The sequence below is a fragment of the Paroedura picta genome, chromosome 10 (genome assembly GCF_049243985.1).
Source record: "Paroedura picta isolate Pp20150507F chromosome 10, Ppicta_v3.0, whole genome shotgun sequence".
Taxonomy (NCBI): domain Eukaryota; kingdom Metazoa; phylum Chordata; class Lepidosauria; order Squamata; family Gekkonidae; genus Paroedura; species Paroedura picta.
Window position 1 is genome coordinate 41,030,146 of NC_135378.1, and position 20,993 is coordinate 41,051,138.

Here is a 20,993-nt window from a genome sequence, read left to right on the forward strand (position 1 = left end):
CAGTGATTACTATGGATACAAAGGAAAGAAAAGCTTTCTACAAGTGCCCTTCAGTATTAAAAAGACTGAATCCCTGGACCTGCTTCACATGTTGAGAAAACCTTTAAATCACAGAAGCAAAAGGAAAAATACTACCTCTGAAACGAATCAGTGAGAAAGTATTCTCCCCTCTCTCAAGCAGGGTGGATTTTTCTTAGCAGTTGTGGAGTTTAAAAATAGTTCTTACACTTGCAATTTTGTTTGGCTTTTGCTTTTAATATGATTCATGCTTAAAAGTCTCCATCATTTGGTTGCTAAAAATATACTCTTAAAAAGTTGTGATTCTCATTCTGCACTTGAAGCAACGGTCATACAAGAAAGAATACTTGACCTAGGCTCCTAGATAGACTGATACCCATGTGTGGAACCAGACATAGGTAATAGTGGTGCAATGTCAGCAAGTTATTATTCGGCTTGTTCACCATTCAGGAAAAAATGACTTCGCTATTATGGATTTGAGGGACAGCGTAATAAATAAAAACAAACCTTGAACTTTGGCAGTTTAATCTCCAATATTCTAATTTGCAGTCTGTGACTTTAAAAGGAAATCTGAATGCATTCACTGGCTAGTTAGTTCACTCCTAGTAGAGAAGTCCGTGTGAAAGGAATACACCATTCATTCAGAAACAAGTTATGTTTTGTTCTGCTTTTTTGGCCTCGTCAGCACAGTCTATATGAATTATCTACTCAGCTCATACTGCTTGGAGCCAAAGGCCCCCTCCTGCTAAGAAGAATCTTCATGCATTTCCTTCCAGTAATTTGATGGAAGAGCCTTTCAATCCAGAGCCTTGTAACCTTTTCTTTTCATCTTAGTGATTGTTCATTTTGGCCTGTCACCATCATCATCTCTGAGATTGATTCATTTCTAGAAGTTGTAACATTTTGTACTCTCCTTATCTTGGAAAGCTTCACTGCCAGTAATTAATCCTGTAGCACTGTTTGTTCAGCAAACTATTTTTGAACCCCCTCTTTAGAATTTAAAAAAGAAACCAGAAGTCTTTAGAGGCCCAAACCATTGCCCCAACTCCACCTCAACCAGTTTTGGCGGGCCATCAGCCCATTTTTCAGGGGAAATCCTATGATTTGAACTGATGCTTGGCCTCCCACTGGCTGCAGAAACTAAGCCACTTTACACATTCCAATAAACAACAATGTTCCCAATGCCAACCAAGTGTAAGGCTTTATTTTCACTTTTTTTGCAGTCTAGGGACACTGTGAAGTTATGTGCTGAGAGAGTGGGGAGGCTTATTTTTAACACCATAATAGCAAGTGCAATTGCTGCCAGCTTTGAAATACCTCCGTACTGCTCTGTAGGTGGCAACTAGAAGGGGTTTGCAATCCTAATCCCCTGTCTCTGTCTAGTTCTTATGCAGGGCATGGAGGAGTTGAGGGATGATGAATGAGAAGGAATAGGAACTTCAGAGTTAGAAAGGGTAATGGCTGGACGGATAAATACTGATCATTCTGTAAAAGAGTCAAGAGAAAGATGCAACTAAAAAAAGTAATTTAAAAAACTAGACAAAGCCCATTTGAAAAGCAAAGGTTCAACAGCATTATTTTCTTTGAGCTCTTGGGGCAGAACAGACATCAAATCAAAATAATGTCTCAGATAAAAAACACTTTTAACACTCCGCTGTTTCAGTGTGCCTACTAATTATATTAGTATATTTTAAAGAACATTTCAGTTGTGAATGCCCTTTTGAAAACAAGGATACAGCACTGCTTTCACAAGGTGTAGTTCATGCTCCATGCCACCTTTATAACTCCCTTTCAAACCAGATTCAGCAGCACAAAATCCTTCCTGCTCCAGAATCATGGATTAAATCGTTCATATTAGATTCCGAAGCACTGATGTTTTCTACTCATATTCATTGGAGAAGAAACTGAAAAATAGGAACTCTCAATACACTTAAAGTAAACAAAACTGTTTTCTGGTTTCAAAAAGTTTATTTATAAGAAAGATATTTTATGACCTGATATCCAACTAAAAAAAATCTTCCCTCCAAATTTAAACAACTGATAACCGTTCCTTGACATTTCAGTTTTTTGTTTTGCTTAAAAAAAAAAAAAACCAACCCCACAAAATTCATTTCCTTCCCTTTCAGCTAAACCTACAGAAATCAAGTATAGTACCTTTGAATTGCAGTGGGCGGGAGACGAAAGTGATAAAATTTATAATGTACAAGTATAAAAATATGTTACTCAAGGTTCAGCATAATAATTTAATAGCTTTTTGCTGTTTTGTAAGCATCTGGAAATGGAACAGATACGTGTCCTGCTCCTGTCACAAGAGGTAGGATGCCTGCGTTTGGTACGACGTTCCACGAGAGCGTCAAAGTGACGTTTCTGTTGCCCCTGAAATGTGAACCAAGTATTAGCAGAAACACTGGCATAGTCTAGAGGTACACACCACAAGAAGCACCCTCGCAAATGTTAGAAGTATCAGGCATGTTAACATTACACATCATTCATGTGATCCACAGTATACTCCATGAGCTCTGTGCAAGGGACCTATGTTATCAAGAAGCCATTATGATGTTCATGGCATTCCGCATTTTTAAAACACTGGTTAGAACAGTAGAAGCTGATCAGCAACAACAGCAGTTTCCAACAGCACATAGTAAACACCTGAGCAATTCTTTAACATGTCTCAGTACCACCCTCTGTTGCTTCTCTCCCTCACCACAAAATATCACTTCCTTTCCTCTTCCCACCAGTTTCTTCCTGTCTACAGTATAACCACTGAAGCCCCCACTCCACTACCCTTCTCTTATGCTATTATTAATATTTTACAAAAATCCTTAAGGCTGCCAAAACATCCCCCACTCAATAATTCAGTTTTTGTACATACTAGGTCAAATTAGCTACATACTTTTGCTGGATTCATGATGCTGACAGCAGATTGACAATAATATGCTCTCTTGGGAGAATATGTGTGTCCTCTTTGTTTATTTACGGTTACTGACCAGCAACAAATATGATAGCATCAATCCCTTTTTTAGAAAGCACCCCCCCTTTGGAGCTCCTGTATGGTCAGCACAGGACATTCCACAAGTAAAGAAATGATAGATATTTACTTACTTGAGGCCATTTCCATCATCAAAGAAAAAGTATTTTGATTTCATATCTTTCAACAGTAGCTTTGGATTATCACCTCTCAAAATGATTTTGTCCCAAAGGACAACCTGGTTCAAAGCCTATAATTAAAATTAATCAAGTTAAATCAACGGGACAGGGAGGGGGGCATACAGAAATTCCTAGTCTGGGAAACTGAAAATGTGAACAGTCAGTTCTTATAGAATTGCAAGAGTACACTTTTGTTTCCATACAAACAAAGTGTGGCACTGCTAATGTACACCAAGATCCTTCCGGGGGGGGGGGGGGCACAAAACAAAACTGAAGAACTTAATTCTTTAGAAACTGTAAACCAGCATAGCTGATTATCTGAATAAGACAACATAAGAGAGCCATCTTAGTGTAGTGGTTAAGAACAGCAGCCTCTAATCTGGAGAGCCAGGTTTGAGTGTCCATTCCTCCACATGAACTTGGGTTACAGTTCTGTTAAAGCTGTTCTCAAAGAGCAGTTCTATCAGGGCTTACTCAGCCCCCCCCCCTCACAGGAGGTCTGCCGTGGGGAGAAAAAGGGAAAGTGACTGTAAGCTGCTTTGTGACGTCTTCATGTAGTGAAAAGTGGGGTATAAAAAACAACTCTTCTTCAAAACTGTTTGAAGCAGCTACTGGAAAGTGGTATAGATTTAAAATACAGAAAAAATACTTGAAAGCCCAACTGCTTTTTCTTTTTACAGATGTAAGCTTTTCAAGTAAAAATTACAAATGAAAATCATTTGTATCATTTGATTAATTTATCTTAATAGAACATGACTGGGCCATTTTCCAAACAGCATCCTGTATGTTGCACTCCCTACAGTAAAACAAGCTACCTTTTACTATTGTCAATGAGCAACGCATATTTTTCTGTTAGTTCACTGTTAATGAAGTTGCACACAAAAGAGATGGCACTTGTTTGGAAAACTAATTCAAACCTGCTATACCTATAAAGGGCCTAAAAGCAGGGTTTTAGACAGTTGTGAAATGGGAATAATGACAGAATTATTTTCACATCACACTAATTGCATACTTACATTGTTCTTGGTTGAATATTCTGCTGATAAATATAGAAATAACTGTTTCACATTCCAGTCAAATATACTATGCAGATGTGGGAAAATTAAGGACCAGAAACCTTTGAAAACAAACATCCACAAAAACATTTAAAAGGCATTTGCCAACTTTACAATGATCTATGTTACACATCTGAGGAACAATAGTACTTACACCACTGAGAACTTTAAAAGGTGAATTTGTTCCAGAAGATGTCAATTAGACTGCAAACGCTCTAGTTTTTGCTAAAAAACAGAATATGCAATTCTCCCCTTTAATTTCTTCAAACCTCTCTTGTACCATGAGTTCCAATACTTTCCTATTTTGGGGGTGGAAGGACTTCTAACACAAGTTGAACAATTTTGCAAAATTATTAAAAATGAGAAAACTAGGTGACCATTATATAATTCAGACTCTGTTATTCCACCTACAGGATTTAGATATGACTGGAAAATCTGGGATTCCTGATAATAGAACTCCAAGGATTTGTTCCAGTGGTACTGCTACAACAGAAAACCATCTGTTAATACAATATTTCCACAAATGGGAAGGGGGCTTTGCTGACCCCCCCCCCCAAACATCCACGTCACCTTCTATTGTTTCTATCAGTCTCCCAACATTTAGGATCAACAGTTCAGGGAAGCTCAGTGGGGCAAGAAATGTGGGTAGTTTGGGTCTAACTTAAAATCTCTTGCACACTGAACCCCCAGAGAAGGCACTTCTTCAAATGACATGCACTTTAGATTTCTATAGATACAAATGGGTAGCCATGTTGGTCTGAAGTAGCACAATAAAATCAGAGTCCGTCATGTAAAATGATCATAGTCTGACGAAGAGTGCTTGCACTCGAAAGCTCACGCCCTGAATAAATCTTTGTTGGTCTTAAACGTGCTACTGGACTCTGATTTTACTTTAAATTTCTGTTTCTCAAACAGCTGTTCACTGTGCTGCATGACAAACTACAACTAAAGCAAAAAGGAGTTTCAAATAGTGGGGACTTGGGTGCATTGCCATTTGAACAAAACCAAAAGTCAGAACAGTCTACTGAGCTAGTGCAAATGTTCTGGCTGATTTTCTGCCATTCCCAAAGGAAATTCCACGCAATTATTTGCAGTACAAGCCTATTTCACTGTGGGAATGCATGCCACCTATGCAGGCCAATGAAGTGAGGGAGCTTGTAAAGAGATGCTCCCAAACTGAAGTCAACCTATGCCGTCTGTCCACTTGCACATCAGAGCCAAGTTGGTCATAACTGCAAAAGATCCATGATCAGATTTCTTTCTTCTTAAAAAAAATGCAAAAAGGCAGTTCAAATCCAACTGGGGCTGTAGCTATGGAGTGCTGAGGGAGGAGCCCTCTGCAATGTTTTACCCAATTCAAATTGTCAGCTGCCACTCGAGAGTTAACAGATATAGATACCTATGTTTTTCCCCATAGGTACCATGGCCCAGTTTTAATTCAGGGTTATCTGTGGCCATTAACATTGTTTAGATACACAGGAAATCTGAAAATTACATTATCTAGATGCACCTCAGTATATCAACACTTGGAAGTATGAACATTTTCCATGACGTGGCTGTGGAGGCATGAAATAAAGTGAGGCATGGAAGATGGGTTTGCTGAGAGAGAGAATTTAGATTTCTATTAACTGGATCCAAACCATAATCAGAATTTATTTTTCAGCTCTATCAAAGTCTTTGCGTTTGCTACAAAGGATATCAGCTGTAATATCAAAAGTAATGATTCCAAGGTCACTTCTTTCTCCAGGTCCAGTAAAATCTTCTACATTTTTTCTGAGAAACAAATGGAGAATACACAATTCAATATTCTTTATAACTGGCAAAGCAAATAAGATTCCTCAGGGAAAGAATATTCTTGTTCACTATGCAGCACAATGGCATGAAACCTGACTGCATGCAATCGAACATACAACCCAACAATATTTAAACCTCAAACATCAATGAAATGTATGAAATGTCAAAAAGAAACCCGACAAACAATATTTTAATATATTAACCCATCATAGTGATTACAGTTGTAACTACAAAACAGTGGCATTTGGCAAATGGTTTAGTTGACTGTCTCACCTGTAAGGCAGTGAGAAATTATTTAAATTCTCCATGCATCACCATGCATTTATTTACACTAGAAATGGCATAAGGTATGTGATTATTTTAAAGTCCATAATTTTAATACATACTTTTAAAATCAAAGCCTGCTGAGAAACAGTCAGTTGGAGCGCAAGAAGCACAAACAATCACATTCAAAGCAGTGGAACTACCAAGAACAACATTAACAAAATCCCTGGGAGGAGACACTGCCTGTGTAGCCCCCTGCAGCTCTTAGCCTCCCCCCCCCCCCCGCGCAAGGGACATGAGGGTGGCCATATCCTGTCAGAGCAACAGTCCACCGCTGCCTGCTGAACCCACTAGCCGAGCTGCTTTCTCATGTACACACAAGGGAGCTGCCAGAGGGACCAGAGAGTTCGTGTTGCTCGCTCATTGGCTGACAGAAGGGGGAAATGAGCTAACAGGAAGCCAAGGTCTAGCAGTTCTAAAAACCACCATCTCAAACAAGAAAATGCTGTTTAAAAGGGGGCAGAAATTATACAGCACTTAAAACGAAAAGGCGCTTAGGAAATCTTATTGTTAAGAGAAGCACACAGAAACACACCCGGTCACCAGATTTAAGCACAAGGCTTCCTTGCAGCAGCGAGAAGACAGGCAAGGCTGTTGGGGGAAACAGGAGTGTGCCGTGCAGCAGCCATGATCGGCTCTTGCCATGAGTCAGAGCTCCTCGCCACTAATCAATGGCACTCAAGCCGGGCCAATGGAAGGCGGCTGCAGCCAGGGGCCCCCTGGCGCCTCTTATTAGTTTTATCTAAGGCCCTAGAAGCGAACAAGGGAAGCGCCGGGGCATCCCCAAGCGGGGACCCGCTTTCTTCGGCCACTCGCCAGCCGGGAGGACGAGAGCCCTCAATCCTCGGGGCCGTCCCTCCCCTCCCGCCCGGCGCGCCCCACTCACAGCATGACCCGGGAGACGGCGATGCTGACAGGCACGCTGCGCTCCTTGAAGGCGGTGGTGATGAAGCAGCCGAAGGTCAGCGCCGCCATCACGCTCAGCGAGAAGGCGAAGAGCGAGTTGGCGCGGGTCAGTACGGTGTTCATGGCCCCGCCGGCCCTCACGCCTCACCGCACACGCGACGGCCCCGCTTCCGCCCGCCAGGAGGAGGAGGAGGAGGAAGGCGCAGGCCAGGGAGCCCGGCGGGGGCGGCGGAGAGGAAGGGCGGGAGGGAAGGCAGGCAGGCGAGGCGGAACAGCTGCCGCCGCCGCCACCGCGGTGCGAGAGCGAGGAGGAGGAGGAGGAGGAGAGGAGGAGGCCCGAACCCGCCGCCGGGAAGCGATCCCGCCCAGTCGGCCCGCGCGAGGAGGAGCCCCGCCAGCGTCCCCGCCCGCCCAGAGGCGGGCTGTCCCCTCCCAGCTCCGCCTGCTCGGAGGCCGCGTGGAGCAGAGGCCTGAGCGCTGGCCGGGGGGGGGGGGGAGGAGGAGGAGGAGGGCGGCGGCGCGCCTGCGGCCCGTTTATGAGGCAGAATAGATTCCTCTCGAGAAAACATTCTCGCATGGGGCGGCGGCAGCAGCGCGGGGAAGCGGCTGCTAGATTAAAGGCGCTCGAGTCTTTAAGATGGCCCCGCTGCTGCTGTTGACGTTTTCAAAAAATGTATATGCCTTATTGACTTGTGCGGGATGCGTGAATCTGCCACGATCTCGAGAGTCAGAATGCAGCCAAGTGATACCAGCTTCCAGGTGGGACGTGGGGGGCGGGCGGGTTGTCCCCCGGTTTTTCTGCTCATCTCTGGGCGACAGGGCAGTTCCCCGGGAGAAAATGGCTGCTTGGGAGAGTGGACTTCATAGCGTCACACAGACACCATACCTAGTAGTCAATGATAGATTTATCCTCCATCTAATCCCCTTTTAAAACTGCATTCCAATTGCCATCACTACATGCTCTGGCAGCAAATACCACAGTTTAATCATTGTACAATAGTGTTTCCTTTTGTCCATTCGGAACTTACTGCTCATCAACATCATTGGATGGCCTCAAGTTCTAGTATGCATAAATTTATAAAACTATCATATGGAAGTTTTATTTTCAATGTAAAAAATCACATGAATTAATGAGGATCCATTTAAAATTATCTAGATCATACTTTTACTCAAACCCAAAGATATGTACCTGCTGCTATTTGTGTCTGCCTGTATCTTGATCATCTTGTTTGTTGGTTTATTTATTTTTACATTTATACCCTGCCCTTCCCTGAAAGTGCAGGCCAGCTTATAAAATAATTAAATTCAGAAGGATTATAACATCTCTGTGTAATGTGTTGAACTACGTGGAAGATTTCAATTTGTGACAATCTAATAAAAATAACCCACCCCCCCATCTCAATTCACCATATTAGGCCACATCAAAAACTTGTCATGAAACACTCTCTTAACCCTTACGAACTTGAACTATGCAACTATTAAGTGGGCAATATTCCCCCCTATGCATTTCTTTACTAGGTGCATCAGGAGCCAAATGAAGTTCTTTTCACATGTTTGGCAATAATTAGCGTTATCTGTTTTGTTTCTTCTACTGTTAACTGTGATTCTAATCTGCTGTTTTAATCTTTTAACTGCTGTTTTGTGGCTTGCACTTTACAGAATTGCTGATAGTTTGATTGTAATTATGGTTTAATAGTCTTTTAACTGTCATGAACTGCTTCAAGAACTTCGGCTGTTAGGTGTCTTATAAATATTCAAAAACAAATAAATTATAGGGCTGTCAAGCCTCCACTCCTGTTGTACAAAATGGGGATAACAATAGGGACATATCTGTCAAACAGCTGATTTCTCCGTTCGTAGTTGTAGGAAATGTTTTCATAGTGCAGTTCTTAAATCTCAAAAACATAACATTTTCCCATAGACCTTTTCCGCAGTTGTTACTTGCTGGCATGTTCTTCCCGCATTGACTTCTGGATGCCAACCCCAATTTTGCACCTGGCATTCTACATTTATGGGTTTCTCTGACACCGTCCAGGTGTCTGTTCGCGGCTTGCATTTTCCACTTCCATTGGGATGATAGGCTTTCCTGGCTCCTGCCTCGCCTCCCTTACCTTAAAAAAAATTGAAGAATGTGCAATGATGTGATGGCATAACTCCCACCCAGCCACACACACAGTTGTTCTTGTGTCTTGCTCTCATCACCAACCTCCCTCCTTCCCATGGGAAAAGTTCCCAGGAGCGCCCCTTTTCCATATGCTTCCCAAACCTTCTTGAGAGCAATGCAAATTAAAAGACAACTTGGGAAAAATGGTGCCTGCTTGCACCTTTGTTTTGAGTGCGCCACTTAAGGCAAGCATCCTGTGTTGTCCATTTTCCCCTTTCTCTTCCACATATAGTGCATGCTTTAAAAAAAGTCATCACCTTAAGATGCTCCTATGTTGTAAAACAGAAGAGTTTTTTTTGTACTGGGGGGGGGGACCTTGGGAGGCTGCTGGATGAAATTCACAAAGTCTATAGCCTCGGTGTTTGAAACTGACCACAGCTCCCTTTCCCTTCATGACATTGAGGAAGAGTGTTCTGTTGAACATTCAGTCTTGCTGGAGGGGGAGACGGGTAGGTGGTGTGCGTTGTGCTACTTTGGAACTGCGTTTTAATGCAATTCTGTTCAAAATCTAAAAAAAGAATAGTGGGAAAGCAGGCAGAGACAAAGCATTTGTTGGATCACAAATGTCATCATTTTGAGGCGGAAAAGAGTGGAGGAAGCTAATGTGAATATTCAGCTTCCACTTTAGGTTATTGCGAATTCCTTCCTAGGGGAGGGGGGGGGGGAGATTGTTTTCTCAGGATTCACAAAGTGTGCAGCAAACGGAGCATTCGGCACTGCACCTGAATCAGGAGAGTTTAGTGTGCAAGTGATGAAATTCCTTGGAACTTTAGGGGGCCGTTTTGGCTGTTTTGGCCTTTTGGGAGGGTGGGGGGTGGCAGGCGGCTTCCTCTCGCCCCAGGACGAGAGGAGGCCATTTTGGCTTTTGGGGAGGGCGGCAGCCGGCCTCCTCTTGCCACAGGGAGCGGCTTTGCCGCTCCCGGGGCGAGAGGAGGCCGTTTTGGCCTTCGGGGAGGGGGGGTGCTGCAGCTGGCCTCCTCTCGCCGCCTTTGCCGCTCCCGAGGCAACAGAACAGTGTTCTCTCTGACTTCTCTCGGCCCCGGGAACGGCCTCGCCGCGGTGAGGCCGCTCCCGGCGCCGAGAGAAGACAGACTCCTAGCGCCCATTTTATTCAGACATAAAATGGGCTTTATTTCTAGTTCAGAAATAAGAGTTCTTCTTGCAGTGATGGAATATGCAAGATCTGCAGTGTGCATGACTGAATAGAATATGAACAGTGTCCTGCAGGGAGCATTGGAGGAGATGTGTATTTAGCAAAGTTAGATTAAGAACTTTTAAATATGTTTTCAAATAATCTCCCCCTGTGTTTAATCATTTACTCATTTGGATCTGTCCTGCTTCTTTGAGCATACTTTCTTCCTGATTGCTTCCAGAAAAGAGTGAATTAATGCAGAACAATCTTTTCTCCTCTTTCTATACAAAGCTTGTTCCTTCTCACAATAAAACTTTCTATTCTTTTAAGAAACCCCCCCTCTTTATTTACCCCCCCCCCATTTTAACTCTGCCAACATACAGTAGGGTTGCCAACCGCCTAGACAAAAACCGTCCTATTCTGTTATTGGGATGTTATTTACCAGGTGATAGTACTTACCCCGAGTCATGAAAAGTGTTAGCAGCCCATTTCCACATACTAAGCCTCTATTAAAGGAACAGGATTCTCTTCTTCAGGACTGTTAGCAGCCCTGCTTTAAAGAAACAGAACTACTATAAATCTTCAGAAATTTTCAGGTTTTAAATAGGTAATCCATTGGATGCCACATGATAAGATAATAAAAAAATACTTAGTGAAATATCTGTCACTCTGGAAAATACCATCCCTTTTTCCCTGACGATTTAAGCAAAACTGGCAACGCTGGCTTGGAACATATTATACATTTTCCTAAGGGTAAACATCCTGTGGTCTGTGCAGTGTCAGATAACAATATACCAAATATAATCCAAGAGCTTATCATATTTCAAATGTGTAACTAGCTACAAAATAACTTCTATTTATTCTAAATTACTACTACCTTCATAGATGTCCACCACATGGGAGCAATGGCATATGGCTGTAAGTATGGGTTATAACTGAGTAATATCTGGTTTTCCATCACTCCTGGCCTCCACTTTCTGCTATGTTTAGCTGCATTCACACCCTTCACAACCTGCAAGACCATCTACCGCCATATATGGTCCTTTCCTTATAATAAGGGTTTAATATGTTAAAATGAGCAGCTGAACCTTTTCATGGCATGGAAGTCCATTACACCCCTCTCACAAAAGGTCCCCCCCCCGGCAATTGGCAATCATTGTATTTGCCTACATTCACCCCTCCCCACCACCAACAGTGAGTGTTTCAGTCAAAACAAGTAAGTAGGATGGACTGTTTTATAGCCAACTTAATCTCCCACTCCCCCATGACCTTGTACCTTACAGGACTCTCCTCAAATTTCCATGTAGGTAAGTCTGTTTGGTTGCTAACCCTTTTGATCTGGCAGCAAAGGAATGCTTGTCAGCTAGAGCTTTGGTATGAAATTATGAAAACAGCTGTGAGAACAGATTGGCCTATTGACTGATCATATCACAAATACACTGCCCCCATGGCAGCCAACTTTTAAGTGGCTTCCCCCTGTGCAGTTCCCTGAAGTAAAAGGCATTGTGGGGAATTCTCTGTGCCAGGTAAAAGGATTCAGGTTACTCAGATTTTTCCTACTCTTCAGCCTTTCAGCTATGCTTCCTGTCTATAACAGCAGAATGGATGTGCAAGCAGACTCCTCATGCTTGCAGATATATGGAATGTGGTTTTAGAAAGTTACTAGTAAGGGATATCTGTTTTTCTACGATTTATTACTCTGCTAAGGGTCAGACATGACTCGGTGCTTGCACAGGGGATACCTTTACCTTTAAGAGCATTATATGTAGTTGTTGTTATGTGCGAAGTCGTGTCCGACCCATCGCGACCCCATGAACAATGATCCTCCAGGCCTTCCTGTCCTCTACCATTCCCCGGAGTCCATTTAAGTTTGCACCTACTGCTTCAGTGACTCCATCCAGCCACCTCATTCTCTGTCGTCCTCTTCTTCTTTTGCCCTCGATCGCTCCCAGCATTAGGCTCTTCTCCAGGGAGTCCTTCCTTCTCATGAGGTGGCCAAAGTATTTGAGTTTCGTCTTCAGGATCTGGCCTTCTAAAGAGCAGTCAGGGTTGATCTCTAGGACTGACCGGTTTGTTCGCCTTGCAGTCCAAGGGACTCGCAAGAGTCTTCTCCAGCACCAGAGTTCAAAAGCCTCAATTCTTTGACGCTCGGCCTTCCTTATGGTCCAACTTTCGCAGCCATACATTGCAACTGGGAAGACCATAGCCTTGACTAAACGCACTTTTGTTGGCTTATATGTAGTAGTTTTATATACAACTCAGTGAAAACAAAAAAAATCAGAGAAATTATCATTCTGGGATCTTCTTTGAGGCATAAGAGTCCTCAAAGTAGGAATCTCACCAACATTAGGACAAGACACGTTACATTACTAAAGTGGCTGAAGTAGTGAGATTTCCAACTCCAATGCCCACCCTCGAGCCTGCCTCCCTCTCTCTTCACCTGGAACGGGACTGTCGTCTTTTTTTTTGGGGGGGGGGGACTGCCAGGACCAACAAATAGGTGCACAATCGCCCAGGCAGAGCAAAAAATAGCAGCCCAGTTTGCTCAGTAAGCATGCCTACCAGTTTGCTCAGTGGGCATGCCTGTCCCCCCCCCAAAAAAAACAAACAAGCAAAAAAATCACCCCCCAAATGTTTTAAAAAAGCATCCTTGGATAGGTCAGCAAGGATAGGTCAGGAACTTGGGCATGATCCTTGATGCTTCCTTAACCATGGAAGGTCAAGTCATAAAAGTAGCCCTACTGGCATTTTTCCATCTCTGCCAAGCTACTAGTGCCCTATTTGGCCCCTGAGCACTTTGCCACAGAGGCCTATGCAATAGTCACCTCTGGGCTGGATTACTGTAACTGGATTACTCTATGCAGACCTTCCCTTATCTCTGCTCTGGAAATTACAACTGGTCTAAAGAGCATCAGAGCATCAAAGGAACTTAAACTGTTCCGTAGGGCCTGCAGAACGGAGCTTTTCTGCCAGGCTTTTGGCTGAAGACCAATTATGGAGGGCCTCCAACAGCTCATATCCATCCCTGTCAGGTAGCCCCACTGCCCCCAGTCTCACAGTCTCAATTGTTGCAGTTGCTCATGTTTCTAAGTTAAGTTGCTGCTGCCTATTAACTGAAATGTTAGCGTAGCTTTCTTACAGTCAGTGGCTTCAAATTATAGGGAGTTGATTCAGTTCTTGGAGAAAGTATCATCTGAGAGAAGGGATCCTGGGGCGAAAGCAGATGGATATGCACAAAGCTTCTTCAGATTTGCTTCTCACTTATTGCTACCATTAATGATGCTTGTGTTTGGTCATTTGGGCACAATAAACACGGCTCTTCAAAAGAGTAATCTACAGTTCCATCAAGCAGAACTTCTTGCTTCTGCAAAGGAGAGTACAAAGCAACTGTGGAACAGCTTTGAATAGTTCTGGATCCAGACTGTCATGGCAGCAAAAAGAATTGATTTAAAGAGTCCTACTGTTCCTAGGTGCAGAAAGCCTGCACGGCATATTGATGCTGGGTGTGATCCTCACCAGTTACTATTCCCTAAGGATTCCTACAGGAATATATTTTATGAAATTATTTATGTCTACAGCAGTTTACACAATCACTTTTCCTCAGATGATTCCCAACATATGCATAAAGTTGAAAATTTTGCTGTAAGAGAAGATACATTCTAAACTTTTACAAATCTGACTTATTTGCTGCCCGACTACAACTTCATCTGGACATATTTTTTTATATTGCAAGGGAGTGGAATGTTAACTTTTAGTTCTTCATGATGTCATTGATCTGTTCAGTGGAGAACAAGGAAAATGAGTAAACTACTATCAGAATAGGCCTTATCATACTTGTTTCTTCCTGCACCTCAGAAAGGTCATTCTCATGTCTTTGTAAAATAAAAACCTTTCTAAGGTCTTTCATGGCATAAACATCTCTTAGGAAATTTATCCTAATTCTATAGCTAATGAGCTCATTCAAAGAACATCAATTAGAATCAACACATTCAGTGTCATTTTAGTACAGTTAAGTGAGTTGTACTTAGGGCAATCTGTGTAGGGGAATGGATGGATAGATGGGATATAGCAGGAGAGGATCCTTCTGAGAGCTGGATAAGGGCTAATAGGGGATTAGGAGAATATTTTATTGTACTGTGATTTTTAAAATGTAAATAAATAATTTGTGTTGTTAATTATAATTTAAAGTTATATTTTAGCTATCTGAAGATCATTTGTTGAAGCCAAATGTGTTTTATAAGTTGAATCTAGAAAGCAGAAATTAACTATACACAGGAATGCAGTAATTTCCCATAAGATGATTTATGTTAATTTAGTAATAACTTGTCCTGAATGTCTTTGTTTTTAAGGTGGACTTTTAAAACAGTGTGCTAAGAAAGGAAGGTATAGCAAAGCCTAGATGGCATAACTGAGTGTTATTTGGAGTCGTGACTATGCACACTTCTGAATTGCCTCAAAATATGCATGGACTCACAGGATATGAGTTTAAAGTGAGATGGATAGCTACAAGTACTCTGAACTCTGTACATTCCTTGCCTAAATCCCGCATAGTCCTACCTCTATAGGCCCCTCCCTGTGATGTCACTGGCTTCTCCCTATGATGCCAGTGGGCCTCTGCCCCCCCCCCCAGAGAAAAATCTCTGTCTGGCACTTATGTTAATGTTTCGTGGAAGTTTCAGTGTTTGTATCCAGTCCAATGAAAGTTAAGCACATCTAAACATTTAAGTACAATTGATATTAATGGAGTGCAGTCACACCTAATTTTCTATATACTGCCTCATGCCTGTTCTCAGCCCAGCAACTCTCACTCGTGTACAGAGGTCCTTCTCTTGGCATGGCTTCCCCCTTCACCTCAGATCTGTAGAGCTGACCTGCCACATTCCTTCACACTTGTGGATTATCTCGTCTGATCAGATGGATTCTTGCCTGACAAGGTGATTTGATGGTGCATCTAAACGTTTGAGCCCCTGTGGATCTTCCAGTGATAAACTGTCCTCTCAGTCAAGAGAAGTTTTATATACCTGAATACATGTTCAAGATGATTATCTAGGTTCAGACCTTAACAATACTATTGTAAACATAATAACATCCCTGGCATCCCTGAAGTACCAGTCCTAATAAAATAATATAAGTATTTCTGTTTTATTAGATTAAGTATCTTTCTTTTAACCTGCCAACAAAGCCACATAAATTAGATGATACCCAAATCATGACACATAACTGTATGGTAGATTGCTGAAATCTGTGGATAGCTTCACCCTGGCGTATTCATTTTTAAAATAAAGTGATATTCTTAAAGTCTCCCCCCCCCCCAGTTTCCTACCTTCTATTCTTTTGTAGGTATTAGAATATTCCATTTCAGCAGTTTAAATATGAGATCCAAGAGAGTTACACAAAAATACCTCAACATAAAAGGAAATATAATCAGGATAAATCAATAACCTTCAGATCTGCAAGAAGTTGGTAGGAATATTAAGAGTAAGTGAAGAAGCTGTAAATAATACATTTGATAATCATTCTTTAACTAGGTGCAAAACTGCAGTAATTACACACAATTGATATATGAGCTGTGAAATGAAACAGACCTTTTAATATGGAGTGTTGTAATCCAAAGTGTTTAAAACTGTGATTGTAGATGTTCTGCTGTAGTTGAATACCATCAGGCTAGCAGGAGCTCAAGTGAACTCAGTGCTATGTACAGTATAAATAATCCCCATATTTTGAGCAGCAAGCATCATGACCAGCTGATATTTTCTTTCACCAGGACCAGCTGTTCCCTAGGAGTGTCTGGCTGGAGCCATCGGATCTTATCAACACAGTTCAGAGCTTTATCTAAACACCGACAAAGCCTCTGGTGCAGCAATGACTGTCGTAGAGGAAAACCGTCCTTTTGCCCAACAATTATCCAATGTCTACTTTACAATACTTTCACTTTTCTGTTTTAAGCTGTTTGTGAAAATCAGCCTTGCAATACTCAGTCACTTCTACATTGTAAAAGGGAACAAAAAGGAGGCTGCAAGGATAGCTGCTGAGTTTTATGGAATTCCTCAAGGACAAGGTAAGTAACCTCTGCTTTATTGCATTATTGTTCCTTTATGTTATTGATCTATTAATTTTAAATTGTTCTTTCAAAGGCAAATCAGTCTCAGTTTTCTTACTCTCCATGCCGATTACTTTTTATTGCATACACGTGAAACTAGAATTGAGGAGACACAAGTTCCAGTTCCCATTTGGCCATGAATCTCATTGGGTGACTTAAGCGGAAGTCCAGTGGCACCTTCAATGCTAGAAGCATTTTAGTATGACCTTTCATGAATCTTAAATGGCTTAAGTGAGACTTCAATGGGCCAGTCAGACTCGTTCTCAGGGCTTCCAAGGGCGAGGACTAAGGACTATAAAACAGGGCAAGTCAAATGAAGTTTGGATTGTACCTTGATGGTACAGGGACACTTGGAAAGAATCTATATGTAGTGGCCCATTGTGACTCTTGATAACCTGGAGGAGCGAGAACCATTATACCATTATACTCCATGAAAAATAGGTGGAAGAAAAATCTAACCGATTTTTCTTTTTAATGGGTAGTCCTAATGATTACCCATGTCAAGGAAACTCTAAAACATGAGTAATTCTGGTAGAATATGCTGAATTAAATTTTTGAAATCGTATCTTTTGTTTGCTTTTGAATTTTACAAAACTACATTTAGGAAAAAGTCCAGAAAAGTGCATTTATACAATTATCTCCACACAGTAATACTGGTTGATGTTCATACAGCTTCTGTAGTGTATTAAAGCTGTCATGTATATGCTCTCATTTTCCAGGATTGTAACCACAGTTGTCCAGAGTCATCTAAACCTAAATGGAATGGAACCTGACTGTTAATGATTTCTGAAAATCGTAAAATAAGTCATTTGGTATTAAAATTTCAGACATTTGTATTACAAAAAGAGAACAAATGTTGTACAACAGCTCAAAAATGTAAATGTATGTAAAAAGCCAAAATGCTTCAAGCAATATTAGAAGTGCCAGAATCACTAAGTTCATATTTTGATTTTCTTAAGCCTCAGTGAGCAAAAACTTCACACTTGGTAAGCAGTAATTAAATGAAAATAAGTGAATGGAAACATCTAGCACTATTTGTGTCATCGGAGGCCATGAACTGAAAACAGATAGGCACATTGTTTCCCATTAAAACATGTATAACCACCAGATTGCTTCACCCCACGTGTAAATTCAGGTGTAGGTATTTGATCCCTGCTCTTGGCAAAGCAAGCAGCCAATATTATTCCTGGTTCCAAGGGCTTTGGAAGGATTGTTGAGCAGTTGTGATAGTGGCAGGTCCAGGAATAGGTAATTGGCTTCCCTTGGTATCACAGACATTGTCACAACCCTGGAGCATACCTCTCCACCATAAAAGTTTGAGACTTTTCACTAGCTATAATGCAAAGCAATACACACAGAAGTAAACACCATTTGCTTGAGTGTGCCATTTCCTAATAAGTATTTACATAAGACTACAGCCTTAAGTCATTGCCACACATGACATTAATTTTGCCTTTGAGCCAGCATAGGGCTGGCATTGATGCACATCTGCCAAAGTCTCTGTGCCTCTTCTGGAGAGAGATTATTTTGAATTTTACATTTTTGCTATTTCATCCCCCAAATTCCCATTTTGGTTTTCTTCATCTATGCAAAGTAGTGATTATTCCATTTGATTCTATTTTCTATTTCCTTACACTTTTGAACTTTTTTCAGTGTGTGTGTGTGTGTGTGTGTGTGGTGAAAATTCTATGTATAAAGACCATATTATAATTGCATATAAAAACTGAGTGACATGCATGCACCTTACAAAAGTATCTACAAACCTAACAACAAAAAGCAGAGAAGTGCAACTGTTGTCAAAACTAAAAACAAATAAAAGATGACAACAAAATAGGGCTATTTGCTTATTCCAAACACTAAGCTGCAATTTCCAACATCTAGGGATGTTTGGCAGTTTATAATTCATCATTAACTTGTCAGCAACTCCCACCACCAATATTTTCAATCACATCATTATACCAAAGTCACTGAATTTTAGGAAGGCACACTTTTCAGGAAGAGCTTTAATCATTAATATGAAAAATACCTGTGATCCAGTGAAGCAATTATTTACATATTGTGAATTCCATCACTGTAAGTTATAGCACAATCTTTTCCTACTTGCTAGCAAAATACCTCAACTGTTTAGTGATGATGGGGGTGGGTATATAAATGGCAGTTTATTTATAGGTTTATTGGCTATGGGCTGAGAGGAGGATTCTGTCTCTTCTATCAATAATCTTGTCAGAGCATGGGCTTTTTGAAGAAAAATTTCCTAGAAGGAAATTGATTCATTGTTGTTTGTGTGAAACGTTTAACATTTACTAAAGAAAATGTTCCATCTTCAAATTTAGCCAAATGATGATTGCTGAGTGTTATACTGAAATTAGACATTATAGAGGTGATTTTTTCTTCTCCCGAAGTTAGTAGATATTTGTCTTTCCAGTCTTGCAGAATCTAGAAATCATTGATGATCTGAGAGGAATCAGTGGCATGATACTTCAACATAACTCCAAACAGGCATTGAATCAAAGTTTGTCCAGCATAATCTATCCATACTTCTTCAAAACTATTACATAATTTCAGTCTAGACCACACCAAACTAGAGGAATATATGCATTGAAGAAATTGACTGCTCCAATTATATTGGCATATATTTCCACCATGTTAGTAGGGCCAATTAACATTCCACCCCATTCTGCATGCACACCCATGACTCCCTGAAGGATTGTATGCAGAAACACTCTTTCACACTTCTCTTAGTCCCTTTGGTGCAGGCCCAGCTAAAGAGAACATGAAAGAGTTGTACTTTGCTCTGTGCAGGCACCTGTCCTAGCATGAAATGGGAGATTGACACAGAGTTCTCTGAAACACTGGGGATTAAAATAGTGCTTCCAGTGTTCACTCATTAACATGTTCTAATCAGGCCAGATGGAAAACAGTACTGTAAAGAATGTTAGTATTATTAGTACAGATATGGCTGGTACAGATATGTCTTGGATCCATTCTGGTTTGGTTTCCAACCAGGCCATGGGATGGAAAAGGCTTTGGTTGCTCTTACAGATGACCTCTGGAGGCAGCTGAACCAGGACAGGTCAGTGCTGCTTGTGTTATTAAACCTCATTGTAGTGCTTGACACAATAGATCATCAGCTATTGGTTCACTGTCTTGTCAACATGGGGATATAAGGGTCAGCCTTGCAATGCCTGATCTCCTGTCTCTAAGGTTGAGGACAGAGTGTACCCATCAGAGAGGAACAGTCATGCTGCTGTTCACACCCTTGTGGGATACAACAAGGTGCAATTCTCTCCCCAGTGTTACTTAGCATCGATATGTGCTCTCTTGCACAGCTGGTCTAGGAATATGGGTGTCATCAGTATGCTGTTGATGAGCAGCTGGCTAGACACAACCCGAGCTTCATTAGCCCAATGTCTGGAGGCTATGACTAGATGGCTTTGGCAAGGCTGCCTGAGGCTTAATCCCTCAAAGATGGAGTTCCTGTGCTGAGGGAGAAAGGATAAGAAGAGGAAGCATGCCTCTTCTGTCTAGATGGAATGCAATTTTGTGCTTCGCCAGGAATCTGAAGGTAATCTTTGATGCCTTCCTTTCAGTGGAGGCTCAGGTCATGAATGCAGCCCACCAGGCATTTGACCATCTGCACCAAGCGAAGCCTACCTGGCCCTTGAAGACCTGGTCAGAGTGATCTATGCAACAGTCACCTCCGGTCTAGATTACTGTAACTCACTTTACATGGGCCTACCCTTGACTTTGATCTGGAAATTACAACTGATGCAAAAATTCAGCTGCATGGTTATTATGAGAACACCATGGAGAGCTCATATTCAACTTGCTCTCTGTTAACTGTATTGGTTGCCACTTGCCAGTAGTGTTCCGGATCAAGTTCAAAGGGTACTAATTTTTGAGGCCTTATGTGGTCTGGGCCTTGAATATCTACTGGATCACCTCTCCCAGGATGTCCTCCAAAGAGCTTTATGTTTGGCAAATTTCAATTCATTGGCGATCTCTGGCCTCAGAGAGATCTTCCTGGCTTTGACCAAGGCTTTCTCAGCCTTGGCTCTCACCTGGTGGAATGAGTTACTTGTTGAGACTTGAGGCCCTGATGGAACAAAGAAAATTTCACAGGGCCTGTAAAATGGACCTCTTTCACCAGGCCTATGGTTGAGTCCAGGATGAGGCAAGAACAACTATGGGCCTCCCTCCACCTTTCCCATTTCATGTCCTTTCTGTTACGCTTGCCCTCTCTTGCATTTTAGGAGATCCTCCCACCTTAAATAGAATTGCTAGTGAATCTATGGTGGTAGCAAAGTTGGTGCATGGTTAGATTTTAAAATGTTGTTTTAAATATGATTGTAC

At 41.7% G+C, this 20,993-nt stretch overlaps 2 protein-coding genes across 2 annotated transcripts in view; one reads left to right on the forward strand and one right to left on the reverse strand.

Moving 5' to 3' along the window:
- Positions 1–1,966: 1,966 nt before the first annotated feature.
- Positions 1,967–7,629, reverse strand: SPCS3 (signal peptidase complex subunit 3). The gene is made up of 5 exons (XM_077302390.1): positions 7,225–7,629; positions 5,918–5,993; positions 4,182–4,256; positions 3,121–3,236; positions 1,967–2,394 (listed from the first exon to the last, which is right to left on the reverse strand). The coding sequence occupies exons 1-5, from the start codon at positions 7,365–7,367 to the stop codon at positions 2,262–2,264; spliced, it is 543 nt and encodes a 180-aa protein (XP_077158505.1). The 5' UTR covers positions 7,368–7,629; the 3' UTR covers positions 1,967–2,261.
- A 208-nt stretch (positions 7,630–7,837) lies between these two features.
- The window catches only part of ASB5 (ankyrin repeat and SOCS box containing 5), a 39,091-nt gene continuing 25,935 nt past the window's right edge, over positions 7,838–20,993 (forward strand). Inside the window, exons 1-2 of the mRNA XM_077302386.1 lie at positions 7,838–8,003; positions 16,305–16,598. Coding sequence (XP_077158501.1) covers positions 16,403–16,598 — 196 coding nt within the window. The 5' untranslated portion in view covers positions 7,838–8,003; positions 16,305–16,402. The remainder of the gene's footprint in view (positions 8,004–16,304; positions 16,599–20,993) is intronic.